Source organism: Orbicella faveolata, unplaced genomic scaffold, assembly GCF_042242905.1.
Source record: "Orbicella faveolata isolate gen_17 unplaced genomic scaffold, um_ofav_v1 contig_34, whole genome shotgun sequence".
NCBI classification, from domain to species: Eukaryota; Metazoa; Cnidaria; class Anthozoa; order Scleractinia; family Merulinidae; genus Orbicella; species Orbicella faveolata.
This window is the reverse complement of record NW_028301563.1, coordinates 33,440,124-33,467,969: the sequence shown is the minus strand read 5'-3', so window position 1 is coordinate 33,467,969 and position 27,846 is coordinate 33,440,124. Positions and strand designations below refer to the sequence as shown.

At 39.7% G+C, this 27,846-nt stretch overlaps 1 protein-coding gene across 1 annotated transcript; it reads right to left on the bottom strand.

The window, feature by feature from the left end:
• Nucleotides 1-473: 473 nt before the first annotated feature.
• LOC110043136 (oxysterol-binding protein-related protein 1-like) lies at nt 474-27,844 on the bottom strand. Its single transcript, XM_020748555.2, has 31 exons — nt 27,600-27,844; nt 26,126-26,189; nt 25,500-25,585; nt 24,950-25,024; nt 24,497-24,608; nt 24,225-24,310; nt 23,621-23,697; nt 22,949-23,016; nt 22,025-22,092; nt 21,586-21,630; nt 20,285-20,358; nt 19,507-19,570; nt 19,045-19,149; nt 17,936-18,061; nt 16,719-16,821; nt 16,049-16,155; nt 14,636-14,749; nt 11,677-12,122; nt 10,894-10,969; nt 10,348-10,372; nt 9,939-10,048; nt 9,041-9,138; nt 8,588-8,621; nt 7,909-8,051; nt 7,405-7,483; nt 6,370-6,488; nt 5,580-5,832; nt 5,059-5,121; nt 4,305-4,365; nt 3,922-4,009; nt 474-3,160 (listed from the first exon to the last, which is right to left on the bottom strand). Exons 1-31 carry the CDS (start codon nt 27,678-27,680, stop codon nt 3,058-3,060), a joined length of 3,153 nt encoding a protein of 1,050 aa, XP_020604214.2. The 5' UTR covers nt 27,681-27,844; the 3' UTR covers nt 474-3,057.
• Nucleotides 27,845-27,846: the final 2 nt, after the last annotated feature.

Below are 27,846 nucleotides of genomic sequence, written 5' to 3'. Positions count from 1 at the left end.
GTCGAGCGAGCGAGACTCATTTTTGGCGCCAAATTAAAACCTTGGAGACACATAAGGTTTCATAATTTTCACTTTCTACAATCTGATAAGGTTTTTGGAATTATACGTCCCTTTTCGTGAATATTCAGTGCCTTCTCCAGTGAGAAAAGTTGCCCAACTTCAGTGCCTTTCCTGTTAACAGATCGTTAATATTCATCATAGTTCTTTAAAGTTCGCCGGCTTTCAGAATCAGTCTCCTCTACTAACTATGGTCAGGACAGCACAGTTTTTCCCGCCTGCCGAATCCTGATTGGTCAATGCAAATTTCAGGCGCGTCAGCCGTATGCAAGCATAGTTAGCAGAGGAGATGCAAGGACGTACTCGAGTCCACAAGCGCAAGGAAAATGATATTGATAGTGGCAAGTGATATCTAGCTGACGGCTAGCTCAAGGTGATCTCCCGTAACAGAACTGTGCCAATAACCACCCCAGCAATTTAAAAATGCAGTATCAAGTAATTTATTGCCAGATTCGTTTCCCTATTGTTACCCTGCTCCCTGCACAATCTTGAGTTCATTAAATACAGTAGGCAGATATTGTAAAGGAATCTTTCAAGGGACATTTCAAGCTGTGCACTTTCCTATCAAGTTCAAATTCCATAAAGCGTCTTTTTTTCTTCTTTCACCACTGTCAAAACGTAAATAATCTCTAATTGACGATGCAGAAAAGAAAAAAAGAAATCAAAAGCAGCCTTGCCTAAAAACATGAAAAATGAATTAAAGAGAGAGCCAGTAAGTATTATTACACAAATCAAGGACTTTTACAATTAAATAATTATTTTATTCCCTCATTGCAGAGCTATTGCAAGAGGTTTTCACCACTTCACTGTGAACAAGCTTCGGAATGCACTAGCACAAATATATGCGTTTAAAGGAACCACTTTCAGAACGATTCCCTCAACTACCCCTCCCTGGCGCTCTTGCGCACTCTCCCCAAGCCGTGCTCTTTTACTGTCTCCAGCCTCCCTTTAGCTTCTTGATCTTTTTCCAAGAACTTGAAAACAATAGGCCATATTAATATTCCCGGTGGTGGACTGGAACTAGCTTGCAACTGAGGCTAATGCGGGGAATGATATTGATTTCTTTTTAACGATATTCCCCCACATGAGCCTCTACTGCAAGCCAGTGCCAGTCCAATGCCGAGAATACGAACATGTTCTATTTGGAAGTGTTGAAAACAACTTGTAACTCAATTCATCCTTCATCATTCAACCCTACCCCACCTCCAACAGAAGGTTCTGCACCCAACAGAAACAATACGCCTGAAATAGCACTTGTTTATGCTATACACTACCCTAAGCACACCCACAAACTAGCCACTAAATAATCACTATTTATGACAAGTCTACTTCATTCGAAAGCGGTAAAGCGACCCAAAGGCACCAACAGAATTAGGAAATAAAATTTATACTTATTTCACTCTGCAGCTCGATTTGATCAAGAAAGGGTCGTAATTCCTCGGGAGGCCGTCGGCAGTCTTCGTATGGAACGAAGCTACGCAAGAAGGCGCTCATGAAAAATTTTGTACCGCAGAAAACCACAAATTTTATTCTGTTAGCTCCAAGAAATTTAACCTTATTATTCCAGCTGTCATTAAACCCTATCCTCTTGTTTTTATCAAATTATTGTTCAATATCAAAGTTTGAAAACACACCCACCAGTTTTTTAGTATTCCATGTTCACACCCCGCAATAAATCAAACCCATTTAGGAAATCTTGTTCTTCAAGATTTTGTTATGAGGGGAGTGAGAAGAGGTACACAGGCTACGTCAGAGCTCCCCTGACAAACTGGAACAATTTCCCTCCGCTTTTCAATACCGTTATTACACCAAATAAATACTCCAAATTAAACTTTGCTCATTCTTAATTCAACTACATGAAACTCTATCGAGTCCAACCACAGCAACGGCAACGGTGACGTCACGAGTCCTCTTTTAATTACTACGCATATTCTTAAACTAGCGTCCGCATTGTCTGCGCCGTCAGATAAAAGGAGATCTTAGGGGAAGAAATTAGGTACAAAATACCCAATATTACATAACCAATTTCCGTTGGATCAAGTGATCTATGGGCTTCGAAAATGAACGTTTCTTTTAGCTTTGCCATTGTGCCAAAAAAAACGCATTAGATAAGTTAAATTGAAAGAGGGCCTTCCAAAAAATAATGGAATAGTAAGGTAGATAAACACCAAAGAGGTTATAATAAATAAAACAAGAACAACGAAGGGAAATATTGGGGAGGATTGACACAGATTACTCTGAAGATAAACTTAGAAAATTTCTGACTTAATTCACCGGTGAGCACGAGATCGAGGTAAATTTCGATCCAGGCCCCTTGCGTCACTGTTGGCTGTTGTCGGGCTGCACGGAGTAACACGAAATCCTTACTATTTCAAACTCCTTCGAGCACTTTTCGAATGCAATTGAGAGTTATCTGTTACAAAAATAAAATGGCCATTCTTGTGCGGTACGTTCTTTTGGTAGAAAGTTGCGGTGCCGTAACTGAATAACCAAGAGTCTGCCGTGGAAGGCATTACTTATTAGCAACTTGTAATTACTTGCAAAGTGATTATCCTGAGGTGACAAAATTTGCCACAAAATTACCGAGTGTCAATGGCGTTAGAATTATCCGCCAAAATCTGACTTTTCTACATAAGCTATGATATTTTTCTGCAATAAATTTTGCCTCGCTTTATTTTGAATAGAAAACACGATAATTTTGTATGATCCAACAAACAGCAGAGATTGTTGATAAACTGCCAAATCGCTATTTCAACGACTTCAATAATTGCTTATCAGCACGAGGTATTATTTACTAAAGAAAAAAAGCGCCCCCCCCCGACTGAAATCGGTAGAACGCGAGACGAACACGACTCGCGAGAATGACATCACGCGCGAATCGCGCGAGTAGTCACGTTGCCTGCGAATTTCAAGCGACTCCGCTCCCGTTTCATGACGATTCTTCAAAAACCCCGACGGACTGGATAGGAATTGTAATTTTGTTATGAACTAAGAGGAAAGTTAAAAGATATCTGGGCACATTTTCCAGTCTCTATTCCAGTAGGTTCCTGTGAACAGCCAGTCAATCTGCCCTGTGTACGGATTGATGTCTTCTTTGAACCATCTGTCATGAAAAGAAGAAAACAAACAAACAAACAAACAATTTATGACTAGCCGCCAACAGATCATTTTCGTACTCTCGGTATTGGACTGGAACTAGCTTGCAACTGAGGCTAATGCGAGGAGTCCTTTCAAATGCAAATTGTTAGACTCTTGTTGATGATATTTCCCCGCATGAGTCTCGATTGCAAGCTGCTTCCAGTCCAATACCAAGAATACGAAAATTGCTCATTTCCATACAATTCACTCTGTTTGCCCCCCAAATCTTACATGAACTATCGCTGTGAAATGCTCTTAAGAATATGCAGACCTTCAAAGAGCAGTTAAAAATGATAGGTTGTGGAAATTTTGGAGGGCAAACAGAGTAAATTATGGGAAATTAAAAAATAGTAGATTGACCGTTCGCACTATTCTGAAACTTTTCTACAATTTTTCAAGACTCGTGCACATTCTCCATATTACAAATGCCCAAGCTAGTTGTTCCTCGACATTCTTTAGCATCTTGCGAGAATTTCTCCATTCGGCCCATTAAGTGAATTTAGTGACTCTTCTTTTTTCGCATGACTCAAGTTTCGCTTAAATTCAAAGGACTTTTCAAGAACATGTGAAAATCAGATGTCAGAAGAAAATTCAAGGACTTTAAATAGATTTCATGACAGCGATTTTTGCAAATCGTCCCAGAAACATTTTCGATTCAAAGCCCGAGGAACCGAAGACATCCGACGATTTCCGAGGACTCCCGAAGATGACTCGAACATTGCTTACCTGGGAATCCAGCGCTCATTCTTCTGTCGTTCTCTTCTCGCTGATCTTTGTTTTTCTTCAAGTCTTATTTTCCCCCTAGTAGCTGTGTCTACAGATAAAAAAATCACTATAAACAAATGAATGAATGAAGGAGCGAGGATGTGAATTGATAAATGAATATGGAATTTCTTGTTTGAAAAAATGTCATGCAGTTTTTAAATGCACTTTACATTCCAACGATGAATGAAAAGTCACTTAGAATGAATTACAAACGCATGACCTAAGAATGATGAAAGATACATTTGACAAACAGTGAATGAATGCTTTACCTTACTCTCTTTTCGAGTCGTAGTCAATTTATTTTCATTAGAATGATCACACAACACTGTACTGTACAATCTTACCTAAGTCGCCGTTTTCAAGGGCTCTACAATCTGGTCTCAGCCTTGAATCTGTTGGCGGTAACTGTTGATAACAAAATTACAAAAGTATCCCGCTATGATTTTCTACTCTTCTTCTATTAAAATGGAGCTTAAATAAAGTGACCATTTATCTATTATTTAACTTCTCTTTTCGGAGCTATTATCGGTGCCTTGCAAAACTAGCGCCAGTGGAGTCATAAGTGAGAGTTACAACACTCTCTAGTCTTAGAAAAATTTCGTCAACCTGCCAGCGTGACCAAACAATAAACCCGGTGGTGGATTTTCCCGCCATTTTTGCAGGCCAAAAGACAACAGTCTATCTGGCAAATGTTTCGCGCCATGTTGTTGGATCAGTTGAGAATTTTCTTCATCACTTTGATGGACGTGCGGACAAGAAGCTCGCAGACGTATGTTTGCCGCCACTTTGATTGACGCCCAAGCAGACAGTAGATCTGTTGACCGATTTTTCCTGCAATTCTAGTAAACGCGCGAGCAGACAGTATTTTTCCCGCCATTTTGACGGACGACTAGAGAGCGGAGCTGTTACTGTATTTTTCCCGCCATTTTGACGGGCGAGCAGAACGTAGACATGTTGGCCAATTTTCCCGCTATTTTGACGGGCGAGTAGAAAGTGGAGCTGTTACTGTATTTTCCCGCCATTTTTATGAGCCAGCAGACAGTGGAACAGCTGGCGTATCTTTCCCGCCATTTTTCTGAATAAGAGCACATGCCTTACCGTGGACTTTTGATCTTCGTGAAGTTCATTCAATTGCATCGCGTATGTAGTGAAATTATACATCTGTACAAAAAAAGAAAAAAAAAAGGTAAGACGTGACAAATTGAAAAGAAACTACAAAACCAATACTTAACTGTTGCTGTAAAATTACACCCGTCAGTCTTGCTGAAACAAAACCAGAAGGAAGAAAATAGTTCTCCGTGGTTCGACAGGATGAATAGTTTCAGAGTTAATATCATGGCTGACAAATCACTCCTTAATTTTGGCACGAACTTCCATAATTTCACATACGTAATTACAAAATTGCCATAGCAACGTTTGGGCGAAATTTCTCAAAAACCCAGAATTTTAAGTGTAATTTGTCACCCATGACATTGAAAGGAAATCAAATAGTATACTCGTGAAGTTAAGAAATAATTTCACTTGCGTTTTCAGGCGACGAAAATAATCTGAGTTTTGACAAACCGCACGTGAAATTATTTCATTTGATTACTCATACTAACAAGGTATTCGTGTAATACCTGTTTACTATTAGCAGGTCGTTCTTGAAAACTCCAGAGAGTCTTAGGTGTCGACGTGTCCACACTAACACTGCCGCCGCTGCTGCCGCTGCTGAAACTCTCCAGGGAATTAGCGGACGCAAAGCTGTTCTCACTCACGTCTGAACGGCGCCGCTTGCCCTCCTTCTTGGATTCCTTCCTGGTGAATTTGTCGACCGTGAAGCACTGGATCGAGTCTGTCCAGTCTCCCCGCAATAAGAAACGTTTTCTTTTGCTGCGATTTGAAGAGGATTGAGTGTTATGCGAGCTCTTTACCAGAGTATGATACAGGGGATGGGAAAACAAATCACGACTTTGTCACGTACTTGGCGCCGAACCTCGTATTTCTTTCGACTTCTCATTAATTCTTCGTCTTGCTTCCGTTTCTCTTAGTTGGGTATCGTAATGGCTTTGGTTTTGATCTTAATACAACGTTTATTAAGCAAGGGAACCTGTTCTAAGCGGACACATATTCATTCCCCACCAGTCTTAAATAAGACCGGAGGTTCAAGAAACGGGCGGCCTTCCCGCAATAACACTTTCGAAAGGTAACAGTATTCCTCCGGAACTCGCCTTGACCGTTTTCCTCAAGTTTGAAAAGTTTCGTTACAAGAAATCTCAAATTTACTTCATTTGCAAAATATTACGAAGCAAGCAAGCATCAACAAGTGATGGTCTTGATGCACTATCAGATTCTCATAACTAACATAAAAGAAATATATGGCGATGAGTAAGGAGAATTTGGAGTAAGGAGAATTTTTGAACAACTTACTCGGCAGAGAAGATGGAGCCTTCAACTTTATTGAGTTCTTTACCAAACCAGCCGCCAGGTTTAAAGTGAATCACGCTATAATCCCCATTTGTGTGATTAGTTATTTCTATTTGACCATACTAAAAGAAAAGAAAACAGAAAAGAGGACGTTAAAAATAACTGTAATAAAGGGGAGCCTCCTACGGAGACATTCTTTGGGCTCGTCACGCAATCTTCTCCGTGGGGAAGGAAGATTGCGTGACGAGCGCAAAAGGGCGTCTGAGTAGCAGGCCAGATAAAGGGGAGCTCGCAAAAGAAACACAGTGGAACCCCGTTAATACTGTCTCCAAGGGCCATGAAAATTTGGCCGTATTAATGTGGTAGGGGCAAATTTCATGACTGGTCTAAATTAAGTGAAGTCTTAACAAATATACCACAATTGTACTTCTAAACAACTGTTCTTTAATAAGCATCCAGAATGCAGACGTAATTTTTTCTTAAAATTGAAACTCCAATCAGTACATACAATATTAACAATGGAAAGGTGAACATAACTGGTTTGAGTGGCCGTATAAACGGGGTAAAATCATTATAAAGGTTTATACAGGTGGGGATTTCAGAATTTGGCCGTTGGCCGCATTAATGGGGTTTTCTTATGGAAAAAATGTATGGGTGTTTCGCACGGACAAAAAAGTGGCCGTAATAACGAGGTGACTGTATTAACGAGATGACCGTAAGGTGGGGTTCCACTGCACAAAATAAATCTTTGACCAATCATAAAACAAGATGGCAGATTAGCCAATCATAAAACACTATAGGAGTGGACGTGTCGAGGAGCGGGAAAAATCGAAACAGAAAGACAGAGTAAATGTTTGACCAATCAGTGAGCAAGATGTTGTAATATCGACCACATTTTCAAATTTCTCCGGCGTAGTGTGGACGGAAAACATTTGATGCGTTTTCAGGGTGAAACATCCGTTTTCAAATTTCTTCCGTGTAGTGTGGACGGGGCCTCAATTGACCGTCAAAACATGAAACAAGCAAACATAAACTAACCTGTTCAATCCAGAGCTGTCCTACGATTATGTTATGGACGCAGCTGTTGACGTTGTTCCACGTGTAAACTTCGTTGTACCTGGAGATGGAGAAAATAAATTAATTACTTTCTATTAACGATGGGTCTTGAGCAATGTCAAGCGGTAGGGGGGGTTGGGGGAGGGGATGGATGCTAAAGTTAATATCGAAACCCTTCCCCTTAGCATTGCCAACAAGTCGAGAAGCGAAAGCCAACTTCGAGGCGAGAAAAATCTCCGCAACGCTCAAACCGAGAGTGATTAGCACGAGCACTTACCATGAAGGACTTTCTGAAAGTCCCCCCCCCCCCCCGGGCAGCTCCCCTCCTTCGGGTAATTAGATACATTTTCATAACTGTATGAAAAAATTACTTTAAATGCTGCGTTTCCCAAAACGTTTTAGTGGGTATTGTACCATTGGTGGTTATTTTAATCTGGAACTTTCTCCACTTTTCTCCTGTTCCTTTGGAACAAATCACTGACTTACTTCGTTAACTTCAGCGTGACCATTCCTTTAGGTTGAACTTCAACTCCTTTGCCCCAAAACTTGAGCTTGGGTTGAACTGTAACGTGAAACACAAAGCCTTCCCCTACAACCTGTACAGCGCTCACAGGCGGGTGGTGACTGACCTGTAATAACAACGAACTAGGTCAGTATTCCACTTACACCACCCCGCAGGAGATTTGACGGGCACGAGACAGGCGTGCCACGCGTGGAACACGCGCGTAACGTGTATGTCACGCGTGAGTACGCGTTGCTTTATGGCTGTATGTGTTTTGTTTTGCAGACTCAATATAGTACTTCAGAAAACGCGTGCGACGTGCGCTAACCAATCACAGTGAGGTAACCGTCTTCTCGGCCAATCAGGTTTAATGGCATATGTAACTTTTCCCGCTCTTCTAGCCGGTTGCTCGTTTTTAGTTTGAATTCTGATTGGCTCAATGCACTGAACGTCAGAATGTGAGCGACAACAAAGTGGTATCTGCCCTCATTTGGTCAAACGGAATACAGAAACAGCGAATTCTGAATGGTATCTGGTTAATCTATAACTGGTTAACTAAACAAGTCTAAGTTCATTGCTCGATTGAGTCTTTCTCTTCTCCTTATGGCCGGGTGAACTCGGAAGCTTGGAAAGAACCAATCAGAAGCCAGGACGCTTACTAACCTGTTCTGCTATTAGCTTGAAGCCCAGGTCCTCTCTGCCAAGAGAAAAAAGACAGTAAGTTTATAATGAGAAGTACGACGAACGCTAAACGTGCGCGCAGGCGGTGAATGCATATATCTTATGAGATGTTTTGGTGTGCAGTACCGCTGTAAATTTTTACGAGTTGTGCCGTATTTTGACGAGCCCGTAGGGCGAGTCAAAACACAAACAACGAGTAAAAATATAAAGCGATACGACACACCAAAATATCTAATAAGAGATTTATCATCCAACTGCTGTAGTCAATAAATTTATCAGTGAAAGAGGGAGAGTGCGACAGTTTTGCGAGCGCGCCGATCTGTCCGGGTTTGATACTGTACAAATAACTGTACAATATCGCTGTATATTTGTGCTGTTATTTGGACGGTATTCGCTGCAGTTGGATAATAAATCTACGTATTTCTCGATACTCACCGAACCAGTTCATATGTTTCTCCTAGAAGCGGATTAAAAGGTTTGCCTACTCTGTCCAGATTCGACGCTGTAGCTGATATCGCGAATGCACACACATACTAAAATGAAAACAAATCAACACGTGTTGATCAGGTGTTCAAGGAGATATACTACAACATACCGACAGTCACCAAGTTTACTCAGGTAGGTAAGCCCTAGTTCACACTAACGACATAACAACATAAACAGACCGACATGAGGACGTTACGTCGTTACGTTTGTAGTGTGAACATCCTGACATAATGGCATTATAGCAACATAACAGCATGAACACAGCGACATAAGGGAAAAAAACAGATCTTTTCCTTATGCTTTTATATCGATGTCCACATCGCGACATAAGTGATTATGTCGTCTTGTCATCGTCTCGTTTGTGTCCTAGTGTGAAGTAGGCCTAACAGCTGACAGTATGCTATGGTCACATTTAATTTACAGTGTATTTAGTAATTAGTATCTGTATTTTTGCAAACGTTTGCCTTCGGTTGGCGCCAGAAGTGCGCTGCAATAGACCATTTTACAGTTGTCTGCTCAGCGACCTGGCCTCTGTATGGCAACGAGGCTAGAGTTGACCTTGTTTTGATACAGACCTCACTGCTTTTGTTGTGTAAAACAAGTTGTTCTGATGCTAACTAGGTGCATTTACATGACAAAAGCAGTGAGGTCTGTATCAAAACAAGGTCAACTCTAGCCTCGTTGCCATACAAAGGCCAGGTCACTGAGCAGACAACTGTAAAATGGTCTATTGATCTTAAACCATTAGTTGTAGGCTTTGTTCCATTTCAAGACTATTTCTTACGCAACAGAATCGTCTAAAAGTCACCAAACCGCGTGACAAAAGCCTGACAAGTAATTCGTTTACCTGCATTCGTTGTAGTTGGTCATCTAAACTGGCCGCCGTGTGAAGTAAGTGAACATACTCCATGTACTCCGCGACACGTTGCAAAAACGTCAGTGGTTCATTGAAGATAACTGAAAGAACGTAACAGAGCGTGACATCAAACAATGCCCTTGTTGAGTAGTTTATTTGAGGCATCACGCAATGCATCAAGAGTAGCTTTGCTTGACGGCCTTATAATCACTGCAAAGCAGTCTACATACTAGATAAACAAGACTAAACGAATCTCAGAAGAACACTACACCATTATCGAAAATCCAGTCGGCTTAAATCTCGTGAACAGTCTCTCTCCTAGGAAATCCAGAGGAGGGCTAGTTTAAAAGTCGAGAAGGAAAAAAAAAACCTTGCTTGTATTAAGAAATTCTTTACACACCTGGCATTGTAATTCTTGACAAATCCTGGTGGAACAATAACAATGTAAATTAAATTAACAAGCCAGAGCAAAGGGTCTGCTTAGCGCAAGGGAAGATTGCAAGACTACCATAACTTACGATGATAGCACTGCCCTGTCTTAGACGACAATAATAAAGTCTCCCTTGGCATAACAAAGGCTAAAGATAAGCTAACATTTAGGTATAGCTGTAAAAGCACTGTACACTTTCAAATACTTGCGTTCTTAACTGCTTGTTATAAGCCATTTCCAAGTAACATTTTGCCTATGTCTCGAGAAGAGGCTTCCAGCAAAACCATTCATATTAAAATGTGCATAGCCTGCACATTGATCATCCTGCATGCAGATCAAACTCATTTTCACACGAAATATTTTGTACTCGGAACTCGTTCCGCAAAATAGGCCAAAGAGTAACGCTGAAACGGCCTGTTTGAACCAAATCACAACAGAGACACTTGCGGCTACAAAGTCACGTGATACATTTGTGGCGGGAAAATGTCACGTGGTGATGCAGCCGTTGCGTCGTACCTTTCCAATACACTGTCTCAGCACCGCCCAGACACTGAACTCATTTCTTGAAAGCATAGATACAGGGAGAGCTGTTCTGTGAGGAGAAAAGTATGGGTATTAATGGTGCTGCACCATCATACGCGTCGAAAACTAGTTCATTTCTATGGCAAGCTTTGCATGTGGTGTAGTATGTGACCATTCAAGTTATCTCACGTGGCACTGTTCGTCACGCTGTACAAGGTGGTTCTAACTTTTAAGTCGGTGAAACCCTAGCGTGTGACCATTCAAATGAAAGCTATTGAGCAGTTCTTTCATGTCGCACAGTTTGTCTCGCTGTACAAGGTGATTGTTATTTTCAAGTCTGTGGATGAAACCCTATTGTGTGACCATTCAAATGAAAGCTCAGTATCGAGCAGTACTTTCATGCGGTACTGTTTATTATGCGGTACAAGGTGGTTTTAACTTTTAAGTCTGCGGGTGAAACCCTAGTATGTGACCATTGAAATGAAAGCTACTGAGCAGTTCTTTCATGTGGCACTGTTTGTCACGCCGTACAAGGCAGTTCTAACTTTTAAGTCTGTGGATGAAACCCTAGTGTGTGACCATTCAACTGAAAGCTACTGAGCAGTACTTTCATACGGTACTGTTTATTATGCTGTACAAGGTGGTTTTAACTTTTTTAAGTCTGCGAGTGAAACCCTAGTGTGTGACCATTCAAATGAAAGCTATTGCGCAGTACTTTCATGTGGTACTGTTTAGTACGCTATACATCGTGATTTAAGCGTTCAGACGAAAGCCTACCTGTAGCGTCCTTTCGCTTTTGCTTGTTTCTCAGCTTCCTGTTTCCTATATAACGCTGTACTTTGCTCCATATCACTGGAGGCCGACTTTGACTTCTGTAAACTGTCGCAGTCCAAAAAATTCCTACTGTTAGATTTCGCGGTAAGATCTGTATCTGACGTGCTTCGCGTTAACGAAAGTCTGTTAAAACTTCCCAGCTTTCCTCCCGAGCTGGATCGCTTTATATTATCGCTACTACTGCTGCTACTGGTTTCAACGAGTGTCTGAAGGTGATTTGGTTCGCCTCTCGGTTCAGGCGTCGCTACACTCGGCACATACTCGTCGCCATCATCACTGTCGTCATCCGAGAGCAGATCGTCAGGGAGCGCACATCCAATATCGGATCTTGCGTCGAAAAATTCCTCGTTGCAATCGCTCGTCAATGTCATGCGACTTCCATGAATGAGCTGCAAAAAAGGTGCACGTGGTTAGAACGCCAAGGAACGCACGAGACGAGATTCCACCCAAGAAATTTCATATGGAAGAGATTGTAAAATGTTATGGCAAATGAAGGCAAACAATTTGGACAGGTTTCTCATTGTAATTGAAGTTAATTTTTTTCTAGCTAAAATAGTTGTGTCATTACTAGTATTTCTGATGTGCCGGTTTTCAATCAGGCTTCAAATCTCAAATTGCAACATTTTTGAGGAATGCCCCATTGATCCTGCAACCCCAAGGTACCAACCACCACCCCCCTGCTTTGAAAGATCCTTGATTCACCCCTGAGCAAGCGACCAATCCGAGAAACTACACGCAATTAACATTTCATTCTCCACGAAATCATCCACGCAGCGCGCGTGGAAAATTATCTAGAAGAACTAGGTACCATGTCCAAAAGGCCTGTCTAAAAATATCTTGAGAGGGACAACCTGTAGACTACGAATAGTCCCTCTTTCGCTTAGTCCGTCGTGCGTGGCGCAAAAGAAAACCTCGAGTAAAAAATAGCTGCGCGAAATCCTGGCTTCGCGCGGACATTTTTTCCCTCGAGGATTCCTTTCGCGTCACGCACGACGGACAAAGCGAAAGAGGGACTACTTTGTAGTCTAGATAACCTGCAGAATAACGCCTTTATCGGGGATTAAATCTCTTAACCTTTCCTCCTTTATTTCCTTATTCTAGTAAGAGATGAATACACATACTTCACTCTGTTCTGATGTAATATAATTTGTTTTCGACCAGATTTCTCCTTTTCAGCTTAACACGTATTCAGTACATTTTATTTTATCGTGGTTCGGCCTGAACAGCTGTCACATTTTAGCTGCCTGAAGCTAATAATAGGAAAAAGCTGCTAAACCCCCAAAGAAACGAAAATCATTACTTTAGAACTTGAGAGAAATGCGTGTTTTGATTCACATTGACAACACGTATTGTTTTGAAAATCGGCGTCCCTTCCCCGCTAAACTAAACAAGAATAAATGCCGGCTTCGAAATCCGTTTTAAAAATAAACAAAGCTTTCTGTTGTCATCGAATATAGCAATATTTGAACGAAATTTTCTTATGAAACTTAGCGATAAATATACAGAACAACGTTGGGCCTGTTTCGTTATGGAATTGTGAAACTGAAATATGGTAATGTAAAATATGTTGTGGTCCGCATATTAAAAACATTTGAATTATTTGACTATGGTGTCATTAAGACAAAGACGAAATTTTGCTCTGCACTTTTTATCATTGATTTTAATCTCAAAGTGTAATTCGAATTTAGCAGGCAAACTTGAAAGCTTACAAACAAAGGTAATAAGACTTGAGTTGTCGCTTTCTCATAGATTTGCGTTCTCGAATCTGTACAATTACTCTGGTTTTGTGGAAGACTTTTAAATAACTGTAAAACTTATAAAAATATTGAAATCGGATTTCTTAGTTTTGAGCGTGTTTACCTGACTCAAAGATTATTGCATCGATTTATTTGGCTGGCAGTTTCAAGAGACCGTCGAAAGGAAATTGAATTGATTTTGCGAGAAATATTTACATAAAATTTACATACGAACAGGGTAATATTTGCCACGCTTGCATGCGGACAAAATCGCGGCTAAATCTGAAATGTAATCTATTATTGAAACCCCGCTTAAATACCACACCAAAGAAATGTCACAAAACAATGAACGTATTTTAAAATGCCAAACAAAAAGTAAAAGAAAGAAAAAAGAACTCGAAATTGTTATTTACCCAGGCAACCAGACAAAATATTCACTCGTGTGGAAATGCCAAACACAATTTATTACTCAATTATTCTTGCTTTGAAATTACTACTATTGTGCTACTCCGATGGAAAAATGTTTTATTCAGTGTCCTAAAATTTATCTGAAAAGTCAATATAGCAAAAGCAAAGCTTTAAATCTGATTCCTGATCACTAAAGGATGTTATTTCGTATTTCTACACCAAAATTATTCAATGTTGACATCCCTAGATCGCGATTAAGTTACGTAACGAAGCTAAAACTATGCTAAAAAAAATAATTAACAGTCGGATAAACCTGTCAGCGAAAAACCATTCGATTTTCAAGGCAAAAAATGGAGGCAGTGTTTAGGTTTAGTTTCTCTTCTACGGTTAAAACCCTGTCTTGAATATTTAAAAGCGTTATGATTTGAAATAAATTTTAATCACCTTATACAAATACTGCTTTCTAAACCATGTCAGCGAGGTATCTATATTTTGGCAACATTTTTGTTGGTTTGCTGAGATTCTCAGCCAATCAGAAGGCAAAGAACCGCACGTGCGACGTGTGCAGCCCGCCCACAATCTAACACGGCTTACGATTGGCCGACAACTGGAAAACTAATTTAAAGATGACAGGAACTAATCAAAAACTCTCACGACGTGGCAAGGATGTGGCGCGTGCAATGGTAAACGCTACAGCTATGCAAATGTTGTGCCGAGGGAAATAAACGCAGAGGAAATATAAAACGAAGCGTTTCTACCTCATGAGCTCCAATTGAGCACTCCAGAGCATGATGTTCCGTCGCCAGAACGTGCAGAGCATCTTCAAGAACTCTTCTCTTCTCAACTTCTTCTTCAAATCTAAGATGGCGCACCTGAAAACCACCGCAAACGAAGACTAAGGAACGAAGTGAAAAACAAAATGTCTACAATGCTGAGTTAATTACCATAAACCAGTTGGAAACCGCTGACTAGTGTGAAAAAAGAACGGCAACCGGAAGTATCTTTACATAAACAGCTAAATAAATAACTGAACTGAATTTCTCCTGTCCTTTTACCCTAAGAAAATACCACAAGTTCCTACCAAGCATTTAAAACCAACGCCATCAATTTTATCAGGCAAAATGAAACTCAGACATGTTCCAAAATCTTCATTGAGGCAGTCGACGAGTTTCCGAGGTTTCCCGAAAATCGCAGGCTCAACGAGTTCCGACCGGAAACTTTCCGACTGTATTTAAGGGATTTGCGTGGGACTGAGCATCCGCAAAGAAAATCTTGCAGTAAAAAAAGCTATCGCAGAACAATCTTCTGCCCAAATTTACTCGTTTTTTTACACTCCTATATTGAGTCTCACGTTCATAGTTTCTCACATTAATGTATTATCTTAAAACTGGTTTCAAAATTCTTAAACGTTCCCGAAATCCCAAAAGGATAATCTCTGTATCCCGAATTACACGATTGTGATAAAGTTAACACCGCAAAAATGAACTTGTGTAAAATTTCACCCTACACAATATCCAATTTTGTATTTACGAAAGTTTTAAAACCGGCTGAAACCTCTTACTTGATGTTTAGAACAGTAGAAAGCACTAAACAATTGCTAGGAGAGCAAGTCTGAAAAGTAATCTTCATGCAAGAATATTTTAAAAAAATCTTTGAGGAATTAATCCATGACTTAAGAGCTTCATGTAAGAGTTTGTCCAAGTGTTAATCCATTTCACCATTGTTAATCGAACTTAACTAATACCCCATTCACACCCGTTAAATAAGTGCAGTTTTCCATTTTCTTTTGTTATGCGTTCCTGTAATTTCGGAATACTTTGTTATATACTTTGGACAACTTTGGACATACTGTTAAATATATCGACAATGGCATGACTCTAAAAGTCTTTTGCTGTGATTCACAATTTTAACCGAAAATAAGTGGAAAAGTGGAAACTTCAACAAATTTACCGAGTATGATGCCAGTTAAAACTTTAATCACCAGAAAGAGCCGAAAACGTTTTATTTTCCTATAAAATACCCCAAAAAACAAACAGTTCATCTATTAGACATGTCCTAAATCTTACTGGTTTTCTGAAATGGCTGTTCAATTCCGTAATCAAATTTACTCGTGCAATTTACGCAACATACACAAAGTACAAGGAGTCAGGGAAACCGCTGTACAGTCTCACCTCCTCCTGTTGCGCCAGCAAATCTAAGCAGTGTGTGAGAGCGTTACACATGTTCCGAGCTGTCGCGACCACTTCGTTGAGTTTCTCGCTGATCCTCAATAAACTTCCTGCAGTAGAAAAGAAAACAATGAATTTAGGGGTGGGCAGTTAGATTTTTGAGGGGAAGGAGGGGATTTTGAAAAAATATTCTGCAAGATACTTGTACCACAAAAAAAAAAAAATCATGCAACAAACTATTGTCGAAAATTTTAACGCATGTTGAGTGAGGAGAAAAAATATCATGCAAAGACACGTCCGAAAGAAGATTAATTCCTAGTGCTTGAAAGGGTAAAAAGAAAAATTCATGTCTATACCCAACCTCGTTTCCAGGGTCTCATCTTCCCGCCCTCCCCGAACGAGAGAGGAGGGAGGGAAGATGAAAGACCCTGGGTACGAGGTTGGTCTATACCAAATCACACACCCTCAAAGGTCAAATGGTTCTCCCCTTAGATATCTTTTACGAGTATTAAAACAATTTAATCGCAAATTATAATAAGTTACATTTCAGCGGGTTCCAGTTCCGTTTAACATGTTTACAGGCTCTGTAGCGGAGGGGAAACTGGTTTAAGAGGCTCTTTTTTCGTTTTCATAGGCTAACGTCACGCTGCGTTAAGTATAGCGTGACTCTCACCTTTGACATTGGACTGTGACGTATTGGAGCTGGTGGCGTCTGCAATTGTACTGTTGACTCCAGACACTTGCTGGTCAAGTAGCTGTTGGTGGGCGCGAGCACTCTGCATACAAAATCAACAATCACTTACATTATAAACATTGAGTCTAGATCTACCAGCGTTCTATCACGCATGCCTTCCTCTGATTGGCTACGCTACTAACTATCTATTCTGTTGTAGATAATGAGTAGCCTAGCAGTGTGCGCTTGTTAAGAAAATGGCAACCGATGCTTTGCTTTTTCGCAGTTTCTGTGAAGAGAATTTAGATAAAGTTTTGAACGACTAGTACATTTTATTCTAAAACAATTGGATTATTCGCTCTCGATTTCTATGCGTTAGAGCTGACTCGGGCTGCGCTCACGCAATAGAATTCTCGAGCTCATAAGCTAATTGTTAACCAAACAATGCCCATTATTTGGAGTAAATTTTATTAAAAACATTTTCACAATGCCCATGTTAGGCGAGGATGTCCTTGTTTTACGTCATCCGTACTTAGCAAATATGGTCTTGTGCTGAGGAAGACTCGTCAGAATTTCTGCGAAGGGCTGCACAATCGCAACATATCTGGCTTAATAATCCATCAAATATTTTTGCTCGCACGCGACTGGTGTAAACGTGTCAAGTGACTGAATATGCCCAAGCTAAAACTGGGAAATATCTGAGGGATATTCCCCAATTTTCGTGTTGTGATAAATATTTGAAGGATAATAAACACAATAGCCCCCAGTTGGCGCGAAAATATGCTTGAATATTTGTCCTTGGACATATGTGTTCCTCGAAGCTCAGTTTACCTCGAGCTACGCTCTCGGAAAAATGTTCGCCCCTCGGAACAGATAATGTCCGCGGATAATATCCGTGCACATTTTCTCGCCAAATGGAGACTATTGTTTGCGTAAAAAAGCGATTTGTCACCAAATTTGGTCAGTAATTAGTCAGTTATCCTGCATAATCTTGCATTATATCCATGCGTTTATTTTCCCTCAACTAGAAAGCCGTTCAGTTTGGGAGATTTCAGCCCAACGGTAAAAATGGTAAACGGTCTTCTGCTAGTTTGTTCAAAGCATTCAATTTAATTAACTATTTATGTTACGAGAGAATTGAACGTGCCAACGTAACACAAACAGTATAGAAACAGTATACGACGGCAGCATAGTTTTAAACTTCAAGGACTAATCACCTTGAGAGAGTCTTGCATGTTTCCAAGCGGTACAACATCCTGTTCTTGTTCATCGATCAGTAACGTTGGTTGAGTTGTGTAGAATGTACTGTAGGCGCAGTGTTCATGGAGGGAATTCAACCATCGCTAAAACAAATCACAAACAAACCTCTGATAAGTTAAAACCGTTTTCACTTGTTTGCTAAAATGGTTCTGCATAACTACGCCGAGCGACTGGCTGAAAAAAAAAACTCGCGCTACGTTTTCATCCAATCAGAAGTGAAACAAAAGCCAATCCTGATTCGCTCGCACACGTTTACCCGCGCTTTTCGTCGCCTGCAAGTATTTGTTTTGAGTTTTGATTGGTTCACTAGATTGTCTGTGTTCTTTGTGATTGGGTAGAGTGATTACGTCGGTTTCAGGTTTAAGATACTCAATTAAAAACATCCCTATGCCATTTAAGCCATCAGTAGCTGCACACATATAGGCCTTAACCAGGACTCTATGTATTACAGCAGTCTTTGTCGGACCATACTGTGGGATCCGACTCCGGCCCCCGATGACAGCCAAGACCATTCAAAGAGCAGCTTGGCCGTTTGATTAAGACTTCTATCCTAACACTAACCGGACCTGAATTCAACTCCTTGGCCGGGCATACCGCGTAGAAAGCGAAGTGGTCAGCTTCGAGTTAGTTGCGTACGGAAATTTTCGATTTTAACATCACACCTAATTCATACGTCGCACTTACGTCTCGTCAAATTTAATTCAGGTCTAACAAAAAAACTCGCTGAAATCGCTTTAAAGCCGAGGCGAGCAACACAGTAAAAGACCTTACTTCCATGGTGTACTGGGACGTAGACGAAACTGGTAATTCTAATGTGACCTATAGCTTAGGCCTCTTAATAGTCTCCTCCGCAGCCGTTATTAGGGTCGTCACGCAACGCTTCTCCCCCACTTCTCCCCCCATATTTGCTTAGTGGGGGAGAAGCGTTGCGTGACGACCCTAATAACGGCTGCGGAGGAAACTAGCCTCTTAAGTGGTGAAAGAATTCTGCGCAAGGAAAGAGACTTCGCGCGTAAAAAAAGAAAGAAGACGAAGGTACAGTAACAGGACACGAAATCAAGCCTACCTGGCGCTGAACCTGTGGAACTCTTTCACTGGTTGGAATGCTCCAGATCTGAACTGTATTGTCTGAATACTGGATTTTAATTTTATGTTTCTCATCTTTAGGCACCTGTAAAAATAAAAGAAGGTGATACTGTTATAAAACCAATGAAACGTGTCATTTTTTAAAGGTTTTTAGAAAACAGTTTGTAAGAAAGCGCGCGCTACAACCGGTAACCGGCGGTCGTTTCGCCCGAAAAATTCTATACGCCCAGAAAAAAAGGTAGTTCGCTCGCAAATTAGGGAGTAGTTGGCGCCCAAATGTGTTTCATTTTCTATATCTCCTTCCTCAATATACCTGTCGAGATGGTAACCGGTCGTTTCGCTAACGTATCAGTTCACCAACTTTGGGTGATAGTTGACTCGTGCTATGCCTTTGTCAACTATCACGCGATAGAAATTTGTATTATAATTAATGAAAACTTACGGAAAATTTACAGCGGTCCAAGTATTTATATCCTTGTCTCTTAATACTGGCTGCAGCATCAGCCCTAGATGTAACAACACATGAAATTAACGAGGAATGATATCTAGACAGACAGACAGACAGACAGCAGACAGGAGGGCAGACAGACAGACAGACAGACAAACAGGTTGACTGATAGACAGACAGACAGATAGACAACCCATTTAAGGAAAACGATGAAACTAAAACTCGCTGGAATCGATTTGAAACGGCCCCAAAAGGCCACAGAAACACATAGGTAACAAATAGAAGAGCCGAGTCGTTTTTATCGACTTTTTTTTCCACATCTCGAACGGTCGTTACATTCCCATACAATCTCTTGGGCAGCGTTCACACTACGCCGGAGAAATTTGAAAACGCGGCTTTACTTCTACGGCAAGGCCTACCGTCCACACTAATCCGTCACGACAACGGAGCTTTTCGAAAACGCTCTTTAAACCGGAGGAATTTGAAAAACGTCGGCTTTTCATTTTCGTGTGGACGGAAAACATTTTGAACACGGAGCTTTTCGAAAACGATGACGTCACGATAATCACGTGATTTCCCTGACCGGAATTTCGTCAAACACAAATCCAAAATGACCGGTGATTGTTGCGTTTTCAAATTCGTCCGGCATGGTGTGAACGGGGCCTTATATTAACGCTTTTGCACACTGTCATGTAATGCCCATGGCTACTACGGAGCTTGGGATACCTGTGCTTTCAGTGATGTAATCAAATTGCAAAAAAAATATACAAACCTCTTATTGAAGTAGCTAAGAACACCTCTCTCTAGGACAACCCAAAACTTTTTCCACCCAAAGAATCTTGAACGCTGAAAGCAGACGATTATATAACTTTACTATTATCATAGTTATTTATCAAGTATAAGCCAGTAACTTGACAGAAGGTAAACACTGAGTCAAGCCATTGGCACATACAACTGGAGCTTATTCTGGTTTCTGTAGCATAGTGAATAATAATAATAATAATAATAATAATAATAATAATAATAATAATAATAATAATAATAATAATAATAATAATAATGGCATTTCGGGCAGTATATCCACAGGGTGGCTCTTCGCCTGCCCGATGCTAACTAAATTTACAATTGTAAAAAGGTTAAAAGATATCTAAGAATTTATATCTATATGTAAACGAGATAAAATTGTGTTTTAAGATATGCTAAAATAAATAAATGAATAAATAAATAATTAATGCCATTAAATTATGCCAGGTGTTCTAAAGCTCTCTTAAAAATAATGTTTTTGGTGTCTTTACAAAATTTAATATAGTCTTGGCAGCACCTCACGTTGCTGGGCAACGTGTTAAATAAACTTGCAGTCTGGTCCTGTAGAGTATTATTAATTAAAGATCTCTCTAACTGAATGCTGTTACTAGATCTTAAGCATCTTTCGTGTTGAAATACATTAAGTTTCAGATAACTTGGCCAATATAGATTGTGAAGGGCTTTGTGAGTTGCCTTAAGTAGGTTCCATTCGCGTTGTTCCTTTACGGGAAGCCATTTGAGTTTCGTAAGGATGTCTTCGGATGACACAAATCTACCAAGCACAAAACTTGTGAATAGGTGAATAGGTGTATTTCTACTCCCCCCTGGATGGGATGCTGCCAGTCCATTGCAGGATTACCCCGCAGCATTACCCCGCAGCATTACATCTGGGTGAAGAGAGGCACTGTGAGAGTAAAATGTCTTGCCAAAGAACACAACACAATGGATCCCACCAGGACTTCAACCTGGACTGCTCGATTTAGAGTCCAGCGCACTAACCATCAGGGCACCGAGCCTACACAAATTCTAAAGAAAAGTAGTAAAATGATACCACTGCACATAATTTGCATGGCAAACAGGTTGATGCTAAATCACTGGAATGGACTCTAGTGTATCTTGTGAACACTTCTAGCTATGGTTTAAATTCACCCCTTTCCTAGAACTGACACAATGATCATAACAGGTCTGCTATGCATGCAAAATAATCCCCACAATAGGTCCGCCAAGCGTGCAAAGAGACAGACAGTACACAGTACATGTATTTCTCACCTTAAGTAGAGCACCTTCATGTCTTGAAACAATCCTGTGAAGTTTCTGCAGTTAAAAGAGACAATCAAAAAATGTGAATACCTCATTGCAAAGAAAAGAATCACTAACTGCTATTTTCAGCGCTGCGCTTGAAGTACACTTTCAATTGTCATTACAGATGGTCATACGTTTCTTTTAAATGTTAGTTCTAAGAACGTGGTGCACATAAAGACTGTAACCTTCAGCTGATGATCACTGTTTTCATAATTCTCATCACCTGATGCTTAACAACAAATTGATATTGTAAGGAGAAGATGGATTTTAATCAGTTTAATTAAAGGGCTTTTTAACTGGCTTAATTGTGGTTACATAAGTGTGGAGCTCATAGTCTAGGATTTTATAAAATTAATATTACTAATGAAGTTGACAAAATAGAAAGGGTTAAGTTTTAAAAACCAACCTGTAATGGTTGAACATCCAAGAGCTGTTTCATTTTCTTGCTACAAGCTAACTCCAAGGCAATCTGACCTATGATACAAATATTACGCTGTAAATATTTAAATAATGATATTCAAAACCAAAAACAGTAACATTGAAACTGTGATAATTTTAACAAAGATGACAAATTTGAGTGAATAGGCCATTTCTGGGTTATCTTGTACATGTACCTCTGTTTCCAAATGAGTCCTTGTGCGAAACCTTTCATATGAAAATGAGTGTGATTTGTATGAAAATAAACCTGTAACCAGAACTCCTTCTCACATGAATGGTTTTGCATGTAGACTCGTTTTGACACTGAGGCAAAAAGACAACTCAGAAATGGCCTCCTGTATTTAGCTTCATCTTTGGAGGTTACTTTAAATTTTCATTCCAAGGGAAAATGCTAATAAAAACACCATGTGCATTGTTGAGTTATAGATGAAGCACAAGAGGAATCTTTAAGGACAAAACAGATGAACAGAGAAGCATGAGACACAGAGGAAGGCCTCTTGCACTTCATATTAAGTGTTCTTAAAAGAATTGCAATATTGCTTAATATATAACTCACTATCACATAAGGAGCAAATTAGCTGTTTTCCTTCAAAAAATGCTTAAGATATCAAGGTTCTTTGAATTCCTTCAAGGATCTTCAAGGATCTTCAAAGATCATCAAAGACTTTGCTCAAATACCTTGCCAAAATCTTTGAACATCTTAGAGAAGCCTGACCAATATCTCTACACAATCTTTCATTAAAAGATCTTTGCAAGATATTTCAACTGAAGAATTCTTGAAGATTCTTATCTTTTAAGAGAATTTTTTTTGTTGCAAGATCCTCCAAGACCCGTTAGGTCCTCAAACATCCTGTAAGGTTTTGCACCAGGGATCTTTTAAACACTTTCTTACCATTGCTGTTCTTAATGGTCGTGTCTGCCCCATGCTGTAAAAGTGTCACTGCAATCACTTTGTGTCCCCTGAAACAACATGCAAACAGTTCACAGTTTTCACTACAGTATCTAGCCTCCTGTAAGCTGAAACCCTTAGGACAAGGATGATTCTTCACTTAGAGATTAGGCATTTTCTTATAGAAGGCTACAAATGTAGTACTAGTGTGTGTCTGGGACTATCACTGGATGTCCAAATACTATTTGTAGAGGTCTTTACTGCTGGGAGGTGTCCCAGCAACTCTCCACTTCCAAAACAGAGGGTCCAACACAGGCATTTTCAATCGCACGTCCCGTCACTAATTTTGGCTCAATCCTGCAATCCCGCCCCACTTGGAATGTTTATCCAAGTAATGCCTGGTTAGAGTTGCAATTCTCTGCATAACGTGCGTAACCTGTATTCCACCTTCATCCCACATTCTACTGTCATTTTTAAAACCCCAACCGGCCTGTCAAAATGGCAAATCCTGCTACTGATAAAGTATTTTTATCCTACATCCCACCAAACCTACGTTGAACCCTCTAAACAAGGAAAGCAAAGATTTGTTGTGCTTTTCTTTGCAATGTACAAGTTGAAGTACATGTAGATGTGCACAATATACACAGATGATGCCACAATAACTTGGTATCTTACCTGTATGCGGCACAGTGTAATGGAGTGTTTCCCATCATGTCTTGGCAGTTGATATTAGGAGGGTGAGTATTGTCGATCTGCAAAGCAAATAAAAAGAAAACTATGGTCAAACCTTTCTACAATGGCCACCCTGGGGACAGAGTGTACAGGCAATTGTGGAGAGGTGGCTGGTCATTGTTGGGAGTTTAAAATAAGAGCAAATCCCTTGACTTGGCCTAAAATATGTGGCTGCTGTAGTATTCTTAGTGCCAGTTAAGTCTGTGTCAGGCCAAGCTGCCCATAGAGCCAGAGCTTATTCCCGTTTCTGTAGCATTAAGCAACTAGGAGTGTCTCTACTCTCCCATGGATAGGATGCTAGTCCATCGCAGGGTTACCCTCCAGCATCAATTTCACCAGCACCCATTTATACCCTTGGGTGAAGGGAGGAACTGCGAGAGTAAAGTGTCTTGCCCAAGAACACAATGCAATGACCTCCACCAGGGCTCCAACCCAGACTGCTTGGTCCAGATTCCAGCATGCTTACCTTTAGGCCATCACACCTCCCCTTTTATTAAAGGAAAACTAACGTTCAAATGATCACTAATGCATGTAGGTCTTGACTTACCAATTTCTTTAACTCAGACGTGTCACCGTCTCTTGCAGCTGTCAGCAAACGTTCTTCTAACTTAAGTTGAAGACTCCTTTCGGCGGCTGGAAAAGGATGAAATCAATTATTACAATGCTAATTATAAGCTCATGGGTGATTGAAATGCAAAAACTAGAGCCTGACTCTAGCATCCAGATAGATTGATTCCAGATTAAATGGCCCTCTCAACTACCTTTAGCCATTAAAAATTAACTACAAATCAAGTGAATGCAATAGAACTATTCATTTACCTTTTATAAGTTGTTTTACTTCTGTGCTGTTGGTAACTTGGCTTGGTTTGCGCCCTTCTCCATTGATGATCGTCACATCAGCATTGTACTGAATCAGCAATGTCACTACATCCTAGTTAGAAAATTAGGAGTTAAGAGATTAAATGTAAGGGTAGAAATAAGGGTTGATTCAGATAACAGAAACCATTTTTGTTTACAAAAAATAGTAATTTATTGCTACATAAGATAGACTTCTGAAATACCTACATTTTCTTAACCCAAACCAACAATGTGAAGTGACTGTCTCCAGGGCAAAGTTGTGCCTCTATAAGTTGGGCGGTATACAAGATGCACAGTACAGCAAAAGAAAAATTGTTGTTGAGTGCAAATGGGCCTGAAAGGGTCATTTGTGCAAAGGAGAACAAAAAAAGAGGCTTGCAAAATACTCTGCAATTGAATGCATAATAAACTCACAGCTCTTCCAGTAAAAGCAGCACGGTGTAAAGGCGTATCTCCCATTCCATTCCTGGCATTTACATCAGCTCCATTCTGAAAGATTGAGTGATATATGCAATGTTATTTGAGTAGGTTTTCAACTGGTTCATTAGCATGCAAAGAAAGTCGTGTCGGATAGTCTGGGACCACTAGATTCTACATGTGAGTTGGCTTGTGCGATGAGCAAGTCAAGTTTTTGGGGAAATTCATGAACATTACAGATTGAAGTAGTGTAAAAGATGAAATTAGTTCAACTTAGTTTATCATGCTGACGTTAGGGCTAGTACAGCATTATTGCAAGGCCAAACATTGGTTGTTTGTGCACCCTGTGCAGTCATTTTCAAAACTGAAAAATTTTGTATGCTCTTGACAAAAGGGAAACTCTAATGTAAAGGCCTGTGAGAAACTTGACCATCTGTGAAGATAACTTTGCTTGGTCACCAGGTCTGGTGTAAAACCTTCTTACAGTGTAATTCAGGGTAATAAGACCCATTAAAACATAAAATTACATCATGTGTTGAAGACTCACCTCTAACAGGGCTTTCACAACACTACTGTGGCCAAAGTAAGCTGCGAGATGAAGAGGGGTCCATCCTTGGTTGGCTTTAGATCTCCCTAAAGATGAACAAAAACAGCTTGTTGCTTAGCATACTTATACTACTTAAAGAAAAATGCTTGCTGTTCATAAATGAAATTACAGCTGCAAATTTTCATTTTGATTATGTTTGACAAGGGAATTTTTTTTAGGCCTTTCAATAACACACAAACCCTGCTCAATCAATGGCTTTGCATTTCATTACTGTCAATCATCTTAGTACCCTGCGGAAAGACATCTGCATTTGCAGGCTACCATCTTAGTGGACCTCTCAGGAAACAGAAGTTTACCTTAAAATGGGTTCAAAGGTCACATCTGTGGGTTTTGATTATTTTGTTTGTTTCTGTTTTTAAATGTTCATCGGTTGATGTCACAATAATTATTAGGATTGACAGCGGTCGAAAATGCAATCATTAGTTAGGATTTGAACTTCAAAGTTCACATGTTATTGAAAGATGTAGGTACAATTTGAAGACACAACATCTCTCAGTCAATAATTCTCTTATTATAAGTCGGGATACATGTATTCTGCTCTGTCGAATACAGTATAAATAAAATACCTTTGCAGTTTACATCAACAGTTGAGCGGGAACCATTCTTTGGTGACTTAGCTTGTAATAAACTCTATAATTTAGGAAAGAAACAGTCCATAGAATCAGTGAGCAAACCACAACAACATCAAAAAAGAGAAAGGACTTACAGACACAATAACCTAACTTCTGTGCAGAAATAAGCAGATTTGTTGGTACACCTCGTCTTTCAGGTTGAAAACTGGGTTTATTGCAAATTACTCCCAGAATAAGGTAAAATTTCAGAGGTAAAATTTCACGCATGACATTTGACAAGTTGCTCTGGTAATTGGAAGAATTACCCACATTCAGGATACTTGCAGATAATGTGGAACACTTGGCCGGTATTAGATTGGTGTGAGAGGAATACAGTACATATAGATGTCAGTTTAAAAGAAGTCTAGATTTTGTTTAAAAGAGCTTTGTCATGGATCGTGCATCTTGAAAAACTTGTACAAAGTTGTCGTTTATAATCCATGTAAACCTTTCTCAGTTGTGGCCATCCTTATTTATTTTTTTCTTTAAAAACAATTTTGGTGTCATTCTCCCTAACGAAATTATCATTTTGAGATATCCTTCAATAAAGTAATCAGAAAATGACTCAAAATATTGTGACATCGTTCCTTTAAAAAATTAAAACAGCTCCTCAGAGAAATAAAGTTCAGACTTACATTGCTACACTGATCAGAGCAGAAGAAAAATCCTATTCTCATCAACAATGAATAAATAAAAAATTTCCAGAGTGTGCTTAACCGTTAATCAACAAATAATTTAATTTAATCTATGTTGCATACTTTTAAGACATAACCCACTGCGCAAGGTGTATGTAACAGTCTGTACATGTATGCTATCAAAATCAAATTATTACAATCTATAATTTGCCCAAGGAGGAAAGTCTTGAACTAGAAAATTTGGTAATATGATACACTACACATAATATGCTATTATCTCCACCTCCTCAAGGTTTACAAAGCTAGCAAAATGGTCTGAGGTCAACCACGATACCTGATATGTATGTATATAAATACTATGTTTAAAGTTAATATTTACGTGACCGTCTGGAAATCTCAGTTCAAAAAGATGACATGATATTTGTAACGTAGTACAACAATGTTCAGTCTTTATTCTCATCTGCTATCGCGTGTGCAGCACATGATAATCATAACTCATTAATTATTGTGAAAACAATTATTTTAGAAAGCGACTATAATAGAAAATAATAAAAAGGGCTTTCGTATTTCCGGTGAATTTATACGTGTCTACTCGATAAGTATTGATCAAAGTTTGTAAGCCTACATTTAATATTTTCATAATTCAAGAGCTTTCTAGCATTTGTTTATGGTGTGATTTCTCACAAATGAACCGCAAACCAGCTAAATGTATCGAAATTTGATTATTTTTGTTAAATGACGGGAAGCCATACTGGTATAAATTTACACAGTCAGGACAAAAACATTGAACTCACAAGCACAGTGTCCAAGTCTCCGCGACGCGAGGACTGCAGAAGTTTTTCCTCACTTTCTTCCCTCTTGCTAGAGCTAGACATGCCTCTGATCACACAGAACACAACAGGTCATCGTCACCTATCCATGACAGCAGTTTAAAAGAACAGAATGCGCTAAAAGACCGCAAATTCTGACTATTTTTTTCCCTTTTCCATCGAAATTACTCAGCAACCTCTGGAAACTTCTTGTACCCAACCTCTTCCGTGC